The 16,323-nt window shown below is 66.7% G+C and overlaps 4 protein-coding genes across 4 annotated transcripts; 2 read left to right on the forward strand and 2 right to left on the reverse strand.

Moving 5' to 3' along the window:
* Positions 1-187: 187 nt before the first annotated feature.
* Positions 188-4,309, reverse strand: CHLNCDRAFT_141189 (hypothetical protein; the record flags this gene model as incomplete). Its single annotated transcript, XM_005843309.1, has 11 exons — positions 188-620; positions 803-1,140; positions 1,275-1,400; positions 1,570-1,654; positions 1,757-1,869; positions 2,044-2,439; positions 2,659-2,818; positions 3,037-3,173; positions 3,348-3,527; positions 3,732-3,832; positions 3,943-4,309. 11 exons carry the CDS (start codon positions 4,307-4,309, stop codon positions 188-190), a joined length of 2,436 nt encoding a protein of 811 aa, XP_005843371.1.
* An 839-nt stretch (positions 4,310-5,148) lies between these two features.
* CHLNCDRAFT_141190 (hypothetical protein) lies at positions 5,149-7,054 on the forward strand (the record flags this gene model as incomplete). The annotated part of the gene is made up of 6 exons (XM_005843252.1): positions 5,149-5,578; positions 5,785-5,949; positions 6,092-6,242; positions 6,397-6,501; positions 6,736-6,822; positions 6,931-7,054. The coding sequence occupies 6 exons, from the start codon at positions 5,149-5,151 to the stop codon at positions 7,052-7,054; spliced, it is 1,062 nt and encodes a 353-aa protein (XP_005843314.1).
* Positions 7,055-10,603: 3,549 nt separating this feature from the next.
* CHLNCDRAFT_55227 (hypothetical protein) lies at positions 10,604-13,798 on the reverse strand (the record flags this gene model as incomplete). The annotated part of the gene is made up of 10 exons (XM_005843310.1): positions 10,604-10,816; positions 10,851-10,916; positions 11,015-11,102; positions 11,204-11,308; positions 11,506-11,527; positions 11,867-12,147; positions 12,245-12,410; positions 12,536-12,654; positions 12,813-12,969; positions 13,108-13,798. The coding sequence occupies 10 exons, from the start codon at positions 13,796-13,798 to the stop codon at positions 10,604-10,606; spliced, it is 1,908 nt and encodes a 635-aa protein (XP_005843372.1).
* Positions 13,799-14,188: 390 nt separating this feature from the next.
* Positions 14,189-16,293, forward strand: CHLNCDRAFT_141194 (hypothetical protein; the record flags this gene model as incomplete). Its single annotated transcript, XM_005843253.1, has 7 exons — positions 14,189-14,336; positions 14,474-14,752; positions 14,952-15,109; positions 15,248-15,286; positions 15,403-15,522; positions 15,653-15,748; positions 15,904-16,293. The coding sequence occupies 7 exons, from the start codon at positions 14,189-14,191 to the stop codon at positions 16,291-16,293; spliced, it is 1,230 nt and encodes a 409-aa protein (XP_005843315.1).
* Between the last annotated feature and the right edge of the window lie 30 nt (positions 16,294-16,323).

The following is a 16,323-nucleotide window of genomic DNA, read 5'->3' on the forward strand; positions in this document are numbered from 1 at the left end:
TCCCGCGACCTGCGCACAAGGAACAGATGCAAGCGCAACTGAACAGCAAGCTGCCTGCTGAGCCCGCTGCGACCCGACGCCCAACCTGGCGGCAATGGTTGCCAAAGCCTGTTGACTCACACGTGACTTGGGGATGTTATCAAAAAGTGGCAATTACATGTACGGCATAAAGTGCAAGGGTTAGGCCTCAGCGCTTGCCCCGTTTGCGCGAGGGCCCCGCCTCGTCATCCGTCGCCGCCTGGGTGGCTGGCGCCTTGCCCTTGGCTCTGGATCCACCCTGCCTCTTGTTGGGCTTGGCGCGCCGCCTGCTTTTCGAATGCTTCCCTTCCTCCTCCTCCTCCTCCTTGTCATCCTTTCGCTGCTTGCTTGCTGCGCTGCCGCCACGCCGTTGCCGGCCACCACGCTGCTCCTGCTCCTGCTGCTCGGGGGCCGGCACGGGGTCGGGCGTGGCGGCAGCGAGCTCGCCGGGCCCCCCAAGGCCGCGCCCGCCAAAGTCCAGCACCACTATGGAGCCGTTGAGCCCATGGGGGTAGCTGCCCAGCTCCGCCACCGACAGCACCACGTACTGCCCCGCTGTGTGCACCGACTCGCACGCGCCCTCCAGCGGTACGGCCTTGTACCTGCACGCCAGCAGGGGGTGGGACAGGGCAATCGGCCAGCAGGAGCTGGGCTGGGTGTCCAAGGGTGTAAAATGCAGGTGCAGGTCTGCGTGCGCGACGGGATGGGAGGGCGAGCGGCGGCTGCGCGGCAGGCATGCGGCCAGCTCCGCTGCGCTGCTGGCCCCACCGGCCCTTGCCCTCACCGGCACCCGCTGGTCGAGTCGATCATGACCAGCGCACGCGGCGCCAGCTGGCCGCGCTGGCCCCGCCCGCCGTGGCTGATGAAGGGCTGCCGCCTGCTGCCGCCTGTGCGGGGCTTGGCGGCGCGCGGGCCCAGTCCTTCCAGGTACGCCCCCGCCGCCTTCTCGTGCCCCAGCAGCGCCGCCACCGCCGGGCAGCTGGTGTCGCCGGTGGTGAGCAGCACGCCGCCGTCCTGCGTGTACTCCACCACGCCGGGCTCCCCAGTGCGCATCCCCGAGGCCCGCCCGTGCAGCGTGCTGAGCAGCGGCGCGGTGGGCGGGGGCCGCAGGTCGGTGTGGCTCTGCAGGCGGCGCGGCAGCGGGCGGCGCCAGGGATGTGGCATGCTTAAAGTGCAAGAGAGGGCTGCCCCGCCACCGCCATCACACAAACGAGAGCGCGCAATGCGCGCACATGCACACTCTCCCCCCAGCCCACCTGCACATAGTAGGTCATGTCCACAAAGCCGGGCTGCAGGTGCTGCGCAACGTGGTGGTCAAAGCGGGGGCGCCGCCCGCGCTCAAACTCCCCCTCCCCGTGCTGCATGTACCAGTAGTCGCTCATCTGCGCCCGCGGCGAGCAGCATGGGCAGCAGAGGGGGGTTGGCCGGGGGGGGAGGCGGACGAGAGGGCAGAGGAGAGTCGCAGGAGCAGGAAAGAGCAGGGAGAGGGGCACTGGGGGGCCCGGATGGGGAGCGGCATGGCCAGGAGCGCCCGCCGGGCCCTGCTCCCACCTGCGGGCGCCTGAACTCAGCGATGAACAGGGAGTTGGTGGTGTCCAGGAAGAAAGCGGTCTTGGTGCTGTTGGGCAGCGGCCAGCTGCAGCGCGGGACCAGCGGAGAGCGCAAGGTGGGTGGGTGTGGGCGCCTCCCGGCGGGCGGGCGCCGTGTGGAGGGTGGCGCGCGTGGCATCAGCCCGCACCTGAACGCCCCCACATCCGCCGCCGCCATGACCTGGCCGGCAGGCACCACGCCGCGCCAGCGCGCCAGCGAGACGCGCATGTAGGGCACGCCAGACAGGTCGGCAATGAAGACCTGCGGGAGGGGCAGGGGCGGGGTTGGGTGGAGGGAGGGCATGCGTGACAGCGGGCGGAGGCACCATCAACCCAGCGGCGAGGAGCAGCCAATGATGAGGGCATCATGGCGGTGCGCGGCACCAAGGCCACAGCCGGCGTACCGCCGCTGGCGATACCGCCCTGCCCCACTCACATTCTCCATGCCCACCACAAACAGGCGGTGCGCGGTGGTGCTGATGCTGACATCCACAATCGGCTCCTCCTCCAGGGTGCTGTACACGTGGCGCAGCTCGTACTGCCCCCCGTCGCCGCCCCCCGCCGCCGCAGCAGCACCCACGGCGGCGACCGTCGCGGCCGGGTCCCAGGCAGCGTCTCGCGCCTCGCCCGCGTGCTGCCCCTGCTCGTCCGAGCTGCCGGCGCCTGCCGCAACGGCGGCGGCGGCGGTGGCCTGGCCGGCAGAGACCCACTCGTCCCGCAGGCGCCACAGGAACACGCGGGTGTCAAACAGGGCGCAGGTGGCGGCCACGAGGGAGCCCGTCTCGCCGCTGCGGGTCACAATCATGGTGACCTCGTGGTCCTGAAGCTGCATCTGCAGGCCGCAGGAGGAGGCCGACGAAGGCAACACTCGAGGGAGAGGACGGGCGTTGGGGGAGCAAGCTGCAGTCTGCGGGAGCGGTGGCGGCGTGCCAGGCCGCTGGCCCCATCACCGCTCAAGGACAGCAGCACAGGCACAGGCACAGGCAGATGCGGCAGGGGCGGGCATGCCCGGCCCCAGCCGAGCCCTGCAGCCGCCAGCCAGCCAGCGCACCACGTGCTCGTCGGCGTTCAGGGCGCAGGTGCTGGCGCGCAGGCAGCGGCCTGTGGCCAGGTCAAACAGGCGCATGATGAGGCGGCCCTGGCTGGGCACCATCAGGCTGCCCGCAATCAGCCCGCCAGACATGTCCAACCACTCGCAGGGCGTGATGCGCCTGCACGCGGCACGGTCGGGCAACAGGCAGGCTTGGTGCGCAGCACAGGCCCCAAGGTGGACGGCAAGCCAGCCTCGCTCCCTGCCAGCCCACCACATCCACCCCCCTGCCCTTGCCCAACACACACCCTCTCCACAACAACACAATGCTGCACGCCACCATCCACCTAGCTTCAACTCAAGCACACACACACACCATGCCCGCAGCGCCCGCCCCACCTGCCGTAGGACGCCTCCAGCGGGACGTCCTGCAGCGCCAGCGGGCCGGGCGCCAGCACCGAGGCGGTGATGGCTGGGTGCTCCGCCCAGTGCGCCGCCTCGGCCACCTCCTCCAGGTCCTCGCCGTCCAGGCACTCCTGTTTGTGAAGTGGCAGATGAGATGGCGTAAGATGGCTCATGATGTGAGCAGGCCTCAGAACAACAAAGGCCACAAGATGCGCTTGGCAACACCATTGGGTGCCATGGAGCCGCAGGAGGGTTTCCGGGTTTGGCTGGCATTCCCTGCGCTGCGCCGGCGGCGGGCGCCTCACCACCGGGATCACTGCATCGCCGGCGATGCGCCACAGGAACAGGCGGCCGTCCTCCAGCTGCATGTGCTTGAGGACGTCGTGCACCGTGAGGATCGGGCGCTGCGCCATCAGCGCCGCCGCATCCCACACCTTGAGGCAGCTGCCGTGCAGGCGCACCGACTGGCCGGGCACCTTGGGGGCCTGCAGCCATGGCATGCATGGGCTGGATGAAAGTGTGAGCTGGGTGGCTCAGCATGGGCACAACGAAGCATGCTCAAAAGTAGGATGCCGCTGAAATGCAACAGGCCAGGGTGTTGCATTTTGACCGCAGCCCCCCAAACAGCGTGCCTGGATTGTAAGGATGCGCTTGTCGGCGTCGCGCGGCCCGCCGTCGAAGAACAGCACCTCGCTGACAGGTCCGTCGCGGCGGCTGAAGGGGAACACAGTGGCGGCGCAGTCGCCGCGCCGCACCAGGTGCTTTGCCCGCAGCTGCTGCCGGTAGTCGCCTGCAACGGCGACCATGCGGACGGAGCGAGGGGCCAGGGGCAGACGGTGAGGTTGAGTGTGCGGGACAGGGATGACGGTCGGCCAGGAACAAACAGGCACAGATGCTCACCGTCGGCCTTGGCCCAGCGCCACAGCCCCACGTCGCTGACTTGCTTCTGCCAGAAGGCGCGCCAGCGGGCATCCAGCGACGCCTCATACCGCCATGTGCTGCACACGCTGGCTGCCGCCGCGAGATCCCTCAGCTCCAGGCAGTTGAAGATTTGGGAGAGGGCGTGGAAGGGGAGCGAGTCCCAGCCCTGCGGGCCCCCTTGCTGCACCAGCTGAGCAAAGTCGGCGCTCAGGGCACGCCCCGGTGCAGCGCCGCCGCTGGCGGCAGCCGCAGCGGCCGTGGCCGCGCCCCGAGCGCTGGGGGTCGGGTGCTGGGTCGCGGCACGTGGGCGCCGGCCATGCCGCCGCTCCTCGCCGCCAGCGGGCATGCCCTTCTTTAAACACCGCTTCGTCGTCGCTCGTCGCACGCCGCCACCGGGCCTGCTGTGCTCAGCCCAGGGCCTGGATGCCAGGGATGCCTACGGCGGCGGTTGCTGCCAATGAGTCGCCTCCTGGGCGGGGCGGCGTCGAGTCGGTGCGTGAGCGGGTGAGGGCCTCTTGATTGGTTGCCGACAGAAGCGCCTGCACTTCCCCGAATGCATATACAAGCCTTCGGGAAGGAGCGCATTGACGACGCACGCGAGGGGCGCGCAGGTTCAGGAAATGGGGCTGTACTGCAACGAGTACCGCCCGCCGGCCGCCCCCCAACGCCCGCGGGCAATCAGCGGCATCATTGCACCGGGTCGTCACCAAAGTGCTTGTTTGCACCAGGTCCAGCCAGCCACACGCGTGAGCGGTGGAGCCCAGGGCTCTTGCTGCTGGCTAGGCCCCATTCGCAAACTGCTCTACAATGGTATTGACCTCTAGCCAATTGTAGTGGGATCTGCAAGGTGCGCAGTTCCTTCCCTCTGTGCCATGTCCATTCGTGTCCCCTGCCTGCTCCCGAGGGGCGGCACTGCCTGCCGCCGACAGTGCATCGATGGTACATGGTTGGGAGGGCGTGGGGCGCTGCGAGGGACGCGGCCCGTGGGCCCTCTTGTGTGCCTCCTCTGCCGGCGTCGCTGCCAACTTGCTGTGCATTCCTAGCCATGGCTGGTGACGCAACGCCCACGCGAGGGCCATGAGGCAGGGGTGCCAAGCCCGCCGCGGCCCCTCCCGCTGCCCACCGCCTAACGCTGCCGCCACCTTCCCCTCCCTGCAGGCACAGCAGCGCAGCAGCCATCCCAGCATGGCATGTTTAGCCTTCGGACGCGCCACGCTGCTGAGCCACCCGTCGTTTGGCAACCGGCAGGCGGATGACGCCGAGTGGCGGCACCAGCTGACGGTCCAGAATGACCTGGCACGCATCACCCAGGAGAATGCCGTGTTTGATGCCCTAGCGCAGCAAGTCACCGCCTTTGTCTGCAACCTGGACGAGGCGACGGTGAACTGCGGAGCGGCAGAGCCCCACACCATCCACATCAGCAGCAGCAGCGGCAGCGGCAGCAGCGCGGGAGGCAGCTTGAGCAGGAGCAGCAGCAGGGGCACCAGCAGCGGAGGGGCGGGAGATGGCAGCGGCACCAGGAGCCCCGCGGGCTGCAACAGCAGCGACAGCTCGCCGGCAGCCTTAGCTTCGTCGCACTTCCGGCGCCTGCGAGCATTCCCACACCGGCGCTCTGGTGCGTGACACTTGCCTGTGTTGCTGCTGCTGTCCAGGGGTGGACAGCCACGCCACTGCTCCTCCAACACTCCACTGGTGCAGACCTGTCAGCGCGCAGAGTTGCAGTCCCCCTGAACTGCTGCTGGGCAGTGTGCCTGCACCTGAAGCTGTGGCCCTTGCCTGCACCTGAAGTGGGCCCCACTCGCTGGCCTGGCGGCGGTGCAGGGTTTGGCTGGCGCGACGCCCGTGCTGCCTTTGAGAGTGCCATGCGGCAGGAAAATCGCGTAGAGCGCATGGTGGCGCGCAGCGACCCCGCAGCAGCGGAGAAGCGGCTGCAGCAGCGCCTGCTGGTAGCGAAACTGGAGGCAGTTGCCTTCAAGGGCTGCGCAGGTGGGTGGGGAAGACGGCCTCAAGCTGGCAAGCCTCAGCTGCCGGCGCTGAATCACCCAGCGCTGCTGCAGCACCACCCGGCTTTCCCAGCGTGTGGCCCTGCTCACCTTCCGTGCCCCTGCTCCCTGCCCTCTGTTTGCAGCCGCCAACTCGCTGTTTGATGCGCTGTCGCTGGCGTTGTGGGGCACGGCGGTGTTTGGGCCCACGCTGCGAGCGCTGGGGGTGGGTTACGCGGCCAACCACCCCGAGGAGTACAGCTGCTTCCTGGGGGATGACTGGGAGTCTTACCTCAGGTGGGGGGGGCATCTCTGGTGGCAGCACGCCTGTGATGGAGTTAGCTGGGCGACTGCTGGAGTCGTTGGCCGAGGCATGGCCTGCCCTCCTGCTGCTGGCATTTGCTCGACAGTCTTCCGCCACTGCCTGGCCCTCCTGGCTGCCTTGCTGCAGCGGCATGGCGCAGGCGGGCACCCCCGGCGATGAGCTCATGCTGCGGGCGGTGGCCGACCACTTTGGTTTTTCCGTCAACATCGCCACGTCAGACGCCTTCATGTGGTGAGCTAGCCCGCCCCAACCTGACTGCACGCGTAGCCGGGGGCAGTGCAGCTTTTGCAACTGTCGCTGTGGATTGTCCCGGGTACTGTTTCATGCCGCCGCTGCTCACTGGTGGTTCTGCTGAACACTGATGGCAGGCTGTCTGCGTGCGCTTCCTGACCTCCCCGTCTCGGCTGCTTCTTGCCCGCGACTGTCTCCGTCTCACCGCGGGGTAGCTGTACCTCTGTACCGCAGGTTCCAGCGGTATTCGCCTGCCAAGACGATGACACACCGGGAGGTGAACCTGGCGTTCCTGGGGCCCAACACGTGGATGCCAGTCAGGTGGGTGGCCCCTGACTTTGGTTGCTGTGGCAGGCATGCCAGGCATACAGTTGCTGGGCCCGTGTGGCCATGCCACCCAACTGTGCCTGGCATCCATGCATGCTGCAGGCGGCAGAGCACGATCACCACACTGAAGTTGAGCCTGAGCGGCGGCAGCGAGTGGCGGCAGGCGCGGGAGACACGGCGCAAGATGCACCAGCTGGACATGCACCCTGCTGCCCCTACACTCTGAGCCTCACCAGCTGGACATGCACCCTGCTGCCCCTACACTCTGAGCCTCGGGCCCCAGCCCCAGCCCGCACCTGCTGCTCACATCAGCCAGGCCCATGCTCTACGTGACAGGCATGCCACCACCACGTGACAGCTAGCACAGTCCCCCATTGAGCGAGTCATTCAGGCCTCAGCCCTGTGTGCCATTCAAAACCTAGTGGCATCACGTCGCCCCACTTTACAGTCTATACATATTTTCGTCGGGGCCTTTCTGCTCCCTTGTTTGTGGCCCCCTGCTTTGTTTGTCCCTGGCACACAGCACATGTGTGCTGCTCTCTCCAGCTCCACTGTTTTCATGATGCACCTGACCTTTTCCACCGCAGCACGTGACTGTTCTCCTGCTGCCATGTGCCCTCCATGCATCCACCACCTGCTCTTCTGGGGTCTGTCTCTTCTACCGCAATGCGGCCTTTCAGTTTTTCACGCGCCTTCTATCATTCCGTTTCATCCAGCTTGCAATAGCAACAAAACAGGTCAATGCAACGCCTGCCCAGGCTCTGGAAAACAACCCAACATTGCTGTTTTTGTGTCTGGGGTGCTCACTCCCTCAGCACATCTGGGGTACGCTCGCCCCGCCGCGCATCTGCAGCACGTGTGGAGAAAATTGAGCAGCTGGCAGCGATGCAGGATGTTGTGCATAAAGTGCCTGATAGGGCTGCCATGCAGGTCAATGCTGTGCTGGCACCCTATCCGCTTGGTTGCTGCCACACAGGCTCACTGGGGTGGACTCCCACAAAGTCGCTGGGGTGCACTGCGCGCTCCTCGGCAGCCGCCATCTTCTCACGCACTGCACAGGGGGGCAGCAAGCGGTTAATGCAATGCCTGCGGCATGCCCTGCTCCTGCAGATGCCTTGGAGAGCTGCCTGTGCCAGCGGGAATGGAGGCGCCCCCGGCACCGTTGGACAGCATGGCAGGCCCCACCTTTCTGCGCCACCTTGTGCAGGGGGGCATCAGGGTCGTTGCGCTGAGCATACACAGCCTCCGCCTTGGCGGCGTCGCTGCCAGGGAACACCTGCCAGGCAGTGAGCGGCAGCAGTGCAGGAATGGCCATGGGTGGGCTTATCCCTGCGACCAGGCCAGAGAAAGCCGGGGGATGCTGCGGGTGATTCAGCTGCACAGCTGGGGGAGCGACTACCTGCCCGTCATTATGCTTTGCAGAGGCGCGGGTCATCTCGCGCGCCGCCTCCTTCTGCGCGGAAGGTAGCACAACAGGTGACGGTCACAGCACAGCACAGGGCTGCAATGAACATGAGCAGGAGTGTGGCAGACATAGATCCTTGTGCAGCAAGCCAGCTACTACTTGCCATGAGCTTGTTTGCGATGCTCTCAGCATCAATCTGCATCATACAGCACGCGGCAGCGGCGCGTCATGCTGGCTGTGGCATCTGACAGCCGCCACGCGTAAGCCACACCGTCGTGGCCCCACCCCGTGCGCCTACCGTGGGCGCCGCGTTGTCGCTGGCCTGCCACTCGTCCCCAAACCGCTCGCGGCTCTTCTTGTCCTGGTAGTCGGCACCCACCTGCGCCGAGGGGTGCGCAGGGAGGCGAGCGGGCACACGGTGCGGTGGCGGCGGCAAGCAGGTCATTGCGCTGCGTTGCACATCAATCGAGGTTACACGCAGTTATGCACCGGCGGCTCACCGACACAATCTTCGCAGCCAGCCGCTCCGCCTCCCTGTCTGGGATCTCCTGGTGCTTCTCGTCGATGCGGGTGCGCGACAGGCGGCCTGACTCGTGGCAGGTGGGCGACCTGGGCTTGGAGGGGGGCCGGTCCTGCGGTGCTGGGAAGGGGCGCACATGCTTGGCAAGGGGTGGCGACGGGCCGGCTACAGCCGCCGCAGCGGCCCAACCTGAGCATGGAGCGGCACCACGCCCGCCCCCACGGCACACAGTGACGCAGCAAGGTCAGTATTTTGGCTTCCTGGCTGTGCCACAACCTCACCTCGCTGCTGTGCCTCAGGCTCCACGCTCCGCTCATGGTGCCTGCTGCTGTACTTGTGTGCAGATTGGCTGTCCAAGGCTCTGGATGGAGGCCTAGAGAGACACAAGACCTTGGGTGCAGAGAGGGGCCCAGAAGATGCCCAGGTGGCAGGCCCAACTTTTCTTTTCATGTTCGTCTCTTCTTTGTTGTCTCCTCTCCTGGTATTTGCCTCCACAGCTACACGCTACAGCTACAGCTACCAGCCATGGAGGACGAGGGCAGGCAGCCTCCCAACCCGGTCAGCAAGGCTGCAGGTGCGCCTGTTGGCCAGCTTCTTGCCTCCAAGGCCTCCTCGCCACAGCAGCAGCGCCGCGGGGCGGTCATGAGTTGCCCGCCCGCCTCCCTGCCGCCCGCGCCGCCGTGCAGCCAGCAGCAACCTGCCGCGGCAGGCGCGCGCCCGCATCGGCGACACGACCGACCCAGTACCAGAGGGCAAGCAAGTGGATGCGGCGCCAGAGTGAGTGGCCTGGAAATGGCACTGTGTGGCTCACCCGCTGCACACAAACAAGCACACTGGGCAAGGGAATGCCCTGCCCCTTGCTGCCGCTTCCGCCACACTCGTGAGCTTGCCCACCTGCTCCCTGCCTCAGGCACCACTTCAAAGTGGACCCCGCCAGCCACGACGTGCAGCGCTCCCACCCCACCGACCCCAGCGAGATGGGCATCGTGCAGCGCGACTCTCACATGAGGGTGAGGCTGTGCTGGTTCGGTCGGTTGAGTGGGCCATGTGTGCTTGCTGTGTCTGCAAGCAGGCTCTGGTTGCTCGGTGCAGTCGCTGAGAATGCGGCCATTCCTCCCACTACACAAACCGTCGCTGGCTCGCACGCCTGCAACTCGCAGTGCCCGCTCCCCTCCGCCCCGTCCACACATGCCTCCCCAGGAGATGGCCAAGGTGCACGGCGGCGAGGATGCGCTGAACCGCAAGGATGTGATGGTGGGGATCCAGTGATGCCACTGCATGACAAACCACAGCCCAGCCCGCTCCTCGCTGCTTGGTGAAGCTGACAGAATGAGCCCACGCTTGGCTGCCAACTGTTGGCTCTGCTCGTCCGCTGCAGGACTACAACCGCGCCAGCTGGCAGGGCACCTCCACCGCCGCCAACAAGCGCATGGACAGCCACCACCGCACCAACGACTTCCAGGCCACCGGCCGCGGCCACAGCAAGCACCTGGACACTGTGACCCGTGGCCAGCCCAAGCAGCACGGCAAGTGAACAAGAGGGGAAGGCAGGAGCCCTCAGCCGGGCCAGGCCGCAAGGCAGGCCTTTGGCACGAAAGGCTATCGCTGCTGCTGCTGATGTGTTCAATTGCATGTTGAGGGAGCTGTAAATGGTGGCGCATAATGAAATAAATGGGTCACAACTGCAAGACACTGCTGCCTGCACGCAGCACTGCCGAGGCGGCGGTACTGGCACAGCGGCCGTTCCTGTCCCGCACGTCACAAAAACTTGAATGGCATCTTGTCGCCCGGGTTGACGCTCATGGGGTCGCCCTTCCAGTCAAGAACCGCCTCCGCCTCCTCCTCGCTGCTCACCACTGACAGCCCGCTGGCCGTCTGCTGCTGCGTGGCGGGCAGCGCAGCTGGAAAGTCGGCCTCTGTAGCATACTTTCCAACCTCCTCCATGCTCGGTACCACCAGGCCGCCTGCTCCGCTGCTGCTGCTGCTTCTGCTGCTTCTGCTGCTGGGCACGCCGCCGCTGCTGGTGCGTACGCCGCCGGCAGCCGCCGCTGCCATGGGTGGTGCTGCGTCGGGGAAGGCAGGTAGGCAGCGGTAGACCTGCCACTGCGGACTACCGTGCACTATGAACTGCTGCATGCGCTGTCCCCACGCCTTGTGCTGTGCCTGCACAGGAAAGGCACATCAAAAGGATGGCGTGGATGAAGCGGGCTTGGCACGAGGGTGGCTTTGTTGCGGCAGCCAGCCAGGTGCCTCAGTCGCACCTGCGGGATACTGCTCCAAAACTCCTCCAGCTCTCCCAGGCTGCTGAACGACACCTCCAGCTCCAGGGTGCTCTCAGGGGCACCAATGCTGCAGGCAAGTGGTGAGAACACAGGTTCAGCGCCCTGTCCCGGAGCAAAAGCAGTACAGAGGGCGGCATGCTGGCGGATGAATGGCACCATGACACACACCTGCCCGTGCCCAGCGACGTGTTTGCCGGCGTCAGCCCTGCCGCCGCGCCCACGGTGGACACCCACTCTTGCAGCAGCATGACGGCTTCCATCTTGCCGCCAAACCTGCAGGAAGCAGTGGTGCGTGCGGCACCGGCGGGGCGGCAGGGCTAGGTGGTGCCGCATGGTCATGGGCAGCTGCTGAATGCTACAGCAGCCTCGACCCGGCGACCACGGCATCGACAAAGCCACACAGCGCCCAGGAGCGGAGATGAGGGTTCCAGAGCAGTCTGCTCTCAACCAATTGAAGCAGCGGGGCTCACTTTACATCCAGGCTCCATCGTGCTTTAAAGCCGGTCGAGGCACAGCACGCAAGGCGGCGTGTCCTGCGAGGACGGGGTGCTACCCTGCTGAGCAGGCGCTGTAGAGGCGCAGTTGGGCTGCGGCTCAACATGATGCGTGGCGGGGAGGAGGCTCTGCATTCAGCCGGCCAAATGCAGAGGTGGAGCACGCAAGGCGGCGGCGACGCGGCGCGACCTGGCGCTGCCGCTCGCTCCACAGAAATCAAACGGTAGAGAGCATACAGTCTGACAACTCTGGACATGTATTACAGACCCAGGCAAAAGATGGCATAAACAAACAGGAGCATCAGCAGCGGGCTCGCCAACAGCTTGCTGCCCGCACTGGCCACGGGCGTGGGCGGTGGCGGGGATGGGGACGAGGCTGCGCCTGCCCCGCCAGCCGTGCCGTCGTACGAGATGCGGTACACGGTGTTGGCCTTGTCGTCTGCCACCAGCATGGAACCATCTGGCAGCCTGGCCAGTCCCACGGGGCGGCCCCATTTCTTGCCATCCGAGCCCAGCCAGCCCTCGGCAAAGATGGAGTGCCCCACCGCCGTGCGCCCATCCTCTGACAGCTGCACGTGGGCAATCCTGTAGCCGATGGGCACGTCGCGGTCCCAAGACCTGCGGCAACAAGATGGGCGTAGGGTGGGCGCACAGCTGCAGCCGGCAGCCCGGCCCATGACACCTGTCAAGCGACAACCCGCAGCAGCCTGCCTACCCATGCTCTCCCACAAACACGCCGCCATCATACTGTGCCGGCCACTGCTGGCGCTGCCCAGAGGATGCGCCATCAGCCTCGGCAGCCGTCACGGGCGGAGTCCAGTACAGCACGCCCAGGGGCGCCACATGCGGGCCCAGGGCCTGCACCGGCGGCACCGCCACTTCTGTGGCAGGGAGGCACCGAGGTCGCCACGTGGGGCGGCCTGTGCAGCTGCCCGCAGTCCTTCATGCCAGCTGGCGCCAAGCATTGCACACATCTGTGCAAGCCAAGATGGCATGCTGGTCTCACCTTTGCAGCGCTGCGTCAGCACATCAACAGATGGGCCCACACCCGGCGGGAAGACAGTTGGGTCAGGGATGATCCGACCCGGGCCTGGCTCCCGCAGCTCGGGAGGGCCATCCCCGACCCTACAACAGCAGCCCAGCCCATGCAGGCAGGTTGTCATGGTCCCCCTCACATCCACCAATGGTTTAAACCCCAGCCAGCAGGTTGCCGCAGCAAGAACAGCAGAGCACAGCCACAGCTCGGCGCCACGCAGCAGGCAGCCTGCCACATGGTACCGCACCAGTGGCAGTACGGCCAGCCGTAGTCCACGCCTGGCGTGGCTGGGTCTGCCAGCCCCAGGATGTCGTCGGGAAGGTCGTTGCCCATGCGATCCCTCTCCATGCCCGCAAACATGAGCCGCCCCTGGACCCAGTCAAACCCGGCAGCATTGCGGATGCCTGCAGCAGCGTGTAGGGCAAGGCGTGAGCAGGGCCGCCACGGAGAGCTGGGGGCGTCAGCACGGGGGAGGGCGCAGCAGCGAAAGCAAGCGATTGCCACGGGCAGCTGCGCCCAGCTCGGCGGCTGTGCGAGCCCACCTCGTGCAAAAATGCCATGCCCCGAGCCGTTCTTGGCGATGCGGTGGATGGTGCAGTACGGGTCCCTGCACACATCCACGTTGAAGGGCGCCGCCACTGTGTAGTACAGCAGGCCGTCTGCCGGGCCGATGGCCAGCGCACGGCTGGAGTGGCTGGCCTGTGGCGGCAGCAGGCTGGCGTTGGCCACCGCGCTGGAGCGGAGCAGGCTGCGGTCGCAGCCCGCCAGGGCCGAGGCGAGTGCGTTGTCGTGGCGGGTGATGGCCCGCACTTCGGCCACGTACAGGGAGCGGGCGGAGGGGTCATAGGCAATGCCGTTGGGGCCGTCCTGCCCATCCAGCAGCGTGCACGCCTGGACGGGCGCGCTGCCGCCTCTGTCCACCAGGGCCGTCACCACAGATTTGGTGGATGACACAAACACGACGGTGGCGTTCCCCGCCTCTGCCACATCCAGGAAGCGGGCCGGGAACCTGTCGTCGGAGTAGAGCTCGATGGAGAAGCCGGGCGGCAGCTGGATGGCGTCCAGCGGCAGGCCCTGGGTGCTGCGGGGCGGCGGCGGCGGGGGCGCGGCGCTCTGCAGCAGCGCCCTGCCAGCGGTGCCGTGCTCCCAGCTGGCGGTGGGCAGCGCCAGGAGCACCAGCAGGGGCAGCAGGCCACGGAGGAGGGTGCTGTTGGGAGGGAGGGGGGCAGGCATTGGGCTGAGGGCTGTGCCAGTGTCCTGCACCCGCCAATTGAATGGGCAAAGGGTCGATTTTGCAGGCATACAGGCGCAAAGCTCCAACTCCTGTGTCCTGCGCTGTGTACTTCGCCCTGCGAGTTTTCATAGTTCCCCTGGCTTGCATCGATCATCAACTGGATGCGCATGTTGCAGCGTGCACTGCAGAACACGCCATCGCCTGCCACACTTACCAACTGCACTCCCGACTCCACAACAGGGCTTGCAGCGGGCCTTGAGACGATTGCACATTGCCTCGGGCCATAGCATTGCTCAATTGCCTCAACGCCGAACAACACGAGGGCTGCCGCCGCCGCCGTCGGCCACCGCTGCCGCCTGCCGCCGCCACTCTTCAGCGGCAGGAGAGCCATGACGGTAGCGGCCAGCCTGCCCAAGTACACCTCGGTGTTCGAACTGGCCCGCTCCGTGCCCAACTCTGCCGCCTTCAACCGACTGTTTGAGCTCAGCATCGGCCATGCACGTTGCAAGGCCTCCCCGCAGCTGCATGCCAAGTACGGTGAGCGCCTGCCCGCCTGCCCAGTCCAGAGCGCATGTTGCTGCGTGTGCGCCGCCCTGAAACGCGGGGCATCCAGTCCACTGCAGCCAGCCCCTGTGCTGGCGATGCCACACGGCCCTGCCACGCCATCCCTGCAGGCGTGGCCGAGGAGAACAGCCAGGCGGTGCTGCGGGTATCCAACCGCGTCACCCTGGCGCAGTGCTGGTTCAATGAGGACCGCACCAAGAAGCCGCAGACCTTTGCAGCGGCCGCGGCGGATGCAGCGGCGGCGTTCGACCCGCTGGCCCCCGGAGGCAGCGGTGCCTGCGACTTCTGCAACTGGCAGCAGCTGACGGCGGAGGACACGTGGGGGAGGGTGGAGGGGCCGCACGCCGTCAGCGCCAGCAACCTGTTCAAATACGTGAAGCCGCAGCAGGGTGAGTTGGCGGGGGTCTGCGGGGACCCCGCTTTGAGTGCGGTCCCTGAGGTCCCGCCCGCCAGCTGCCATCGAGAGACGGAGGCTCGTGGTGTGTCCACGTGATGGGGAGCACCGGCAGCTGGGAGAGTGACAGGCATGCTGGTTGGCCGACGGCGACTCGACCGTGGTGCCGGCTGCCCGCTGCCGCCGCTGCGCAGGCGTCATCATGTTCAAGCACCACGATCCGCTGCGCTTCAGCCTGGAGCAGCTGCAGGACCTGGTGTCGGTGTCGCACCAGTGGTTCCAGCAAGCGGCCGCCCACCAGGCGCAGCAGGACGCTGCGCTGGGCCTGCCGCACCGCCAGCTGCACCCGCTGGTGGGTGGGGAAGGGAGCCCCTTCCTGACTTGCATCCAGTGGCCCGGTGGCAACAGCTTTGAGTGTGTGGCGTGTCTGTGGGTGCTTCTCCTCCAGCCGCATCTGCCGCCCCGCCCCCGCCCCTGGCTGTCCCTGCAGTTTGTGTGGAACTGCCTGCCGCGTGGCGGCGCCAGCCAGGTGCGTGGATGGCTGGCGGCTGGCCATTTTTGTATGTGTATGTGTGTGTGCATGTATATAATGTTGCCCCTGTTCTGGCAATCAAACACACATATGCTGTCCTGCCCTTCCTGCAGTACCACGGCCACGCCCAGGTCATGCTGGCAGACGCGCCCTTCCCCACCCTCCAGCAGGAGGCCGAGTCAGTGGCTGGCTACGACTTCACGCACGGCACCAACAGCCGTGGGTACTACCAGGTACCGTACCGCGCAGCTGGAGGGCACCTGCCCTTCGGCCCCGGCGTCTGCCTGCAGCTGCCCCCCAGCGCAGGCTCCCCTGTGGCCCTCACTGGTGCCCCTGTTGGTCACATGTGTGTCATGCGTGCAGGATGTGCTGGCGGCGCACGAGGATGTGGGCCTGCTGCTGCGTGAGGGCAGCCAAGGCGACTTTGCGTTCGCCTTTGCCAGCTTGGCGCCCTGGAAGGTGCGGCTGGGCGGGGCGGCGCGGGGCGGCGCGGCGACGGGGCGCGCCCCTTTGCACACGCACCACGAGCGGGGGAGAACTGGCTCGTGCATCAGTGCAACCTGGCAGGTGGGCTGTGCCCAACCTCCACACACCCAGGCCTCTATCTGCTGCAGGACATGGAGGTCTGTATACACGGCAGCAGCATGGACAGCCCCGCCTTCCAGCGCCTCCTCTACACCGCGCTGCGGGCCCTGATTGATGAGCTAGGGGTGCGCACCTTCAACGCCTCCATCCACAACATCCGCCTGCCGCACGCAGCCGGGGACGGCGGCGGCAGCGGGGACGGCGCAGCGGTCAACGACGGCTACCTGCCGCCCCCGCGGGGCATGCCGGTGCCGGTGGTGGCGAGAGTCGTCGGGCGGGGTCGCCTCAGCAACCTGGCGAGCGATTTTGGCGGGCTGGAGGTGTTTGGCGGGGCCAGTATCGGCCACACGGATCCATTCCGCGTAGCCGAGGCGCTGCGGCAGGTGCAGGCCAGCCTTCCCGCCGCCGCTCCAAACTAGCTTGGCTCAGCCCGCAGTGGTTCCTGGCGC

This window comes from Chlorella variabilis, assembly GCF_000147415.1.
Source record: "Chlorella variabilis unplaced genomic scaffold CHLNCscaffold_32, whole genome shotgun sequence".
In the NCBI taxonomy this organism is placed as follows: Eukaryota; Viridiplantae; Chlorophyta; class Trebouxiophyceae; order Chlorellales; family Chlorellaceae; genus Chlorella; species Chlorella variabilis.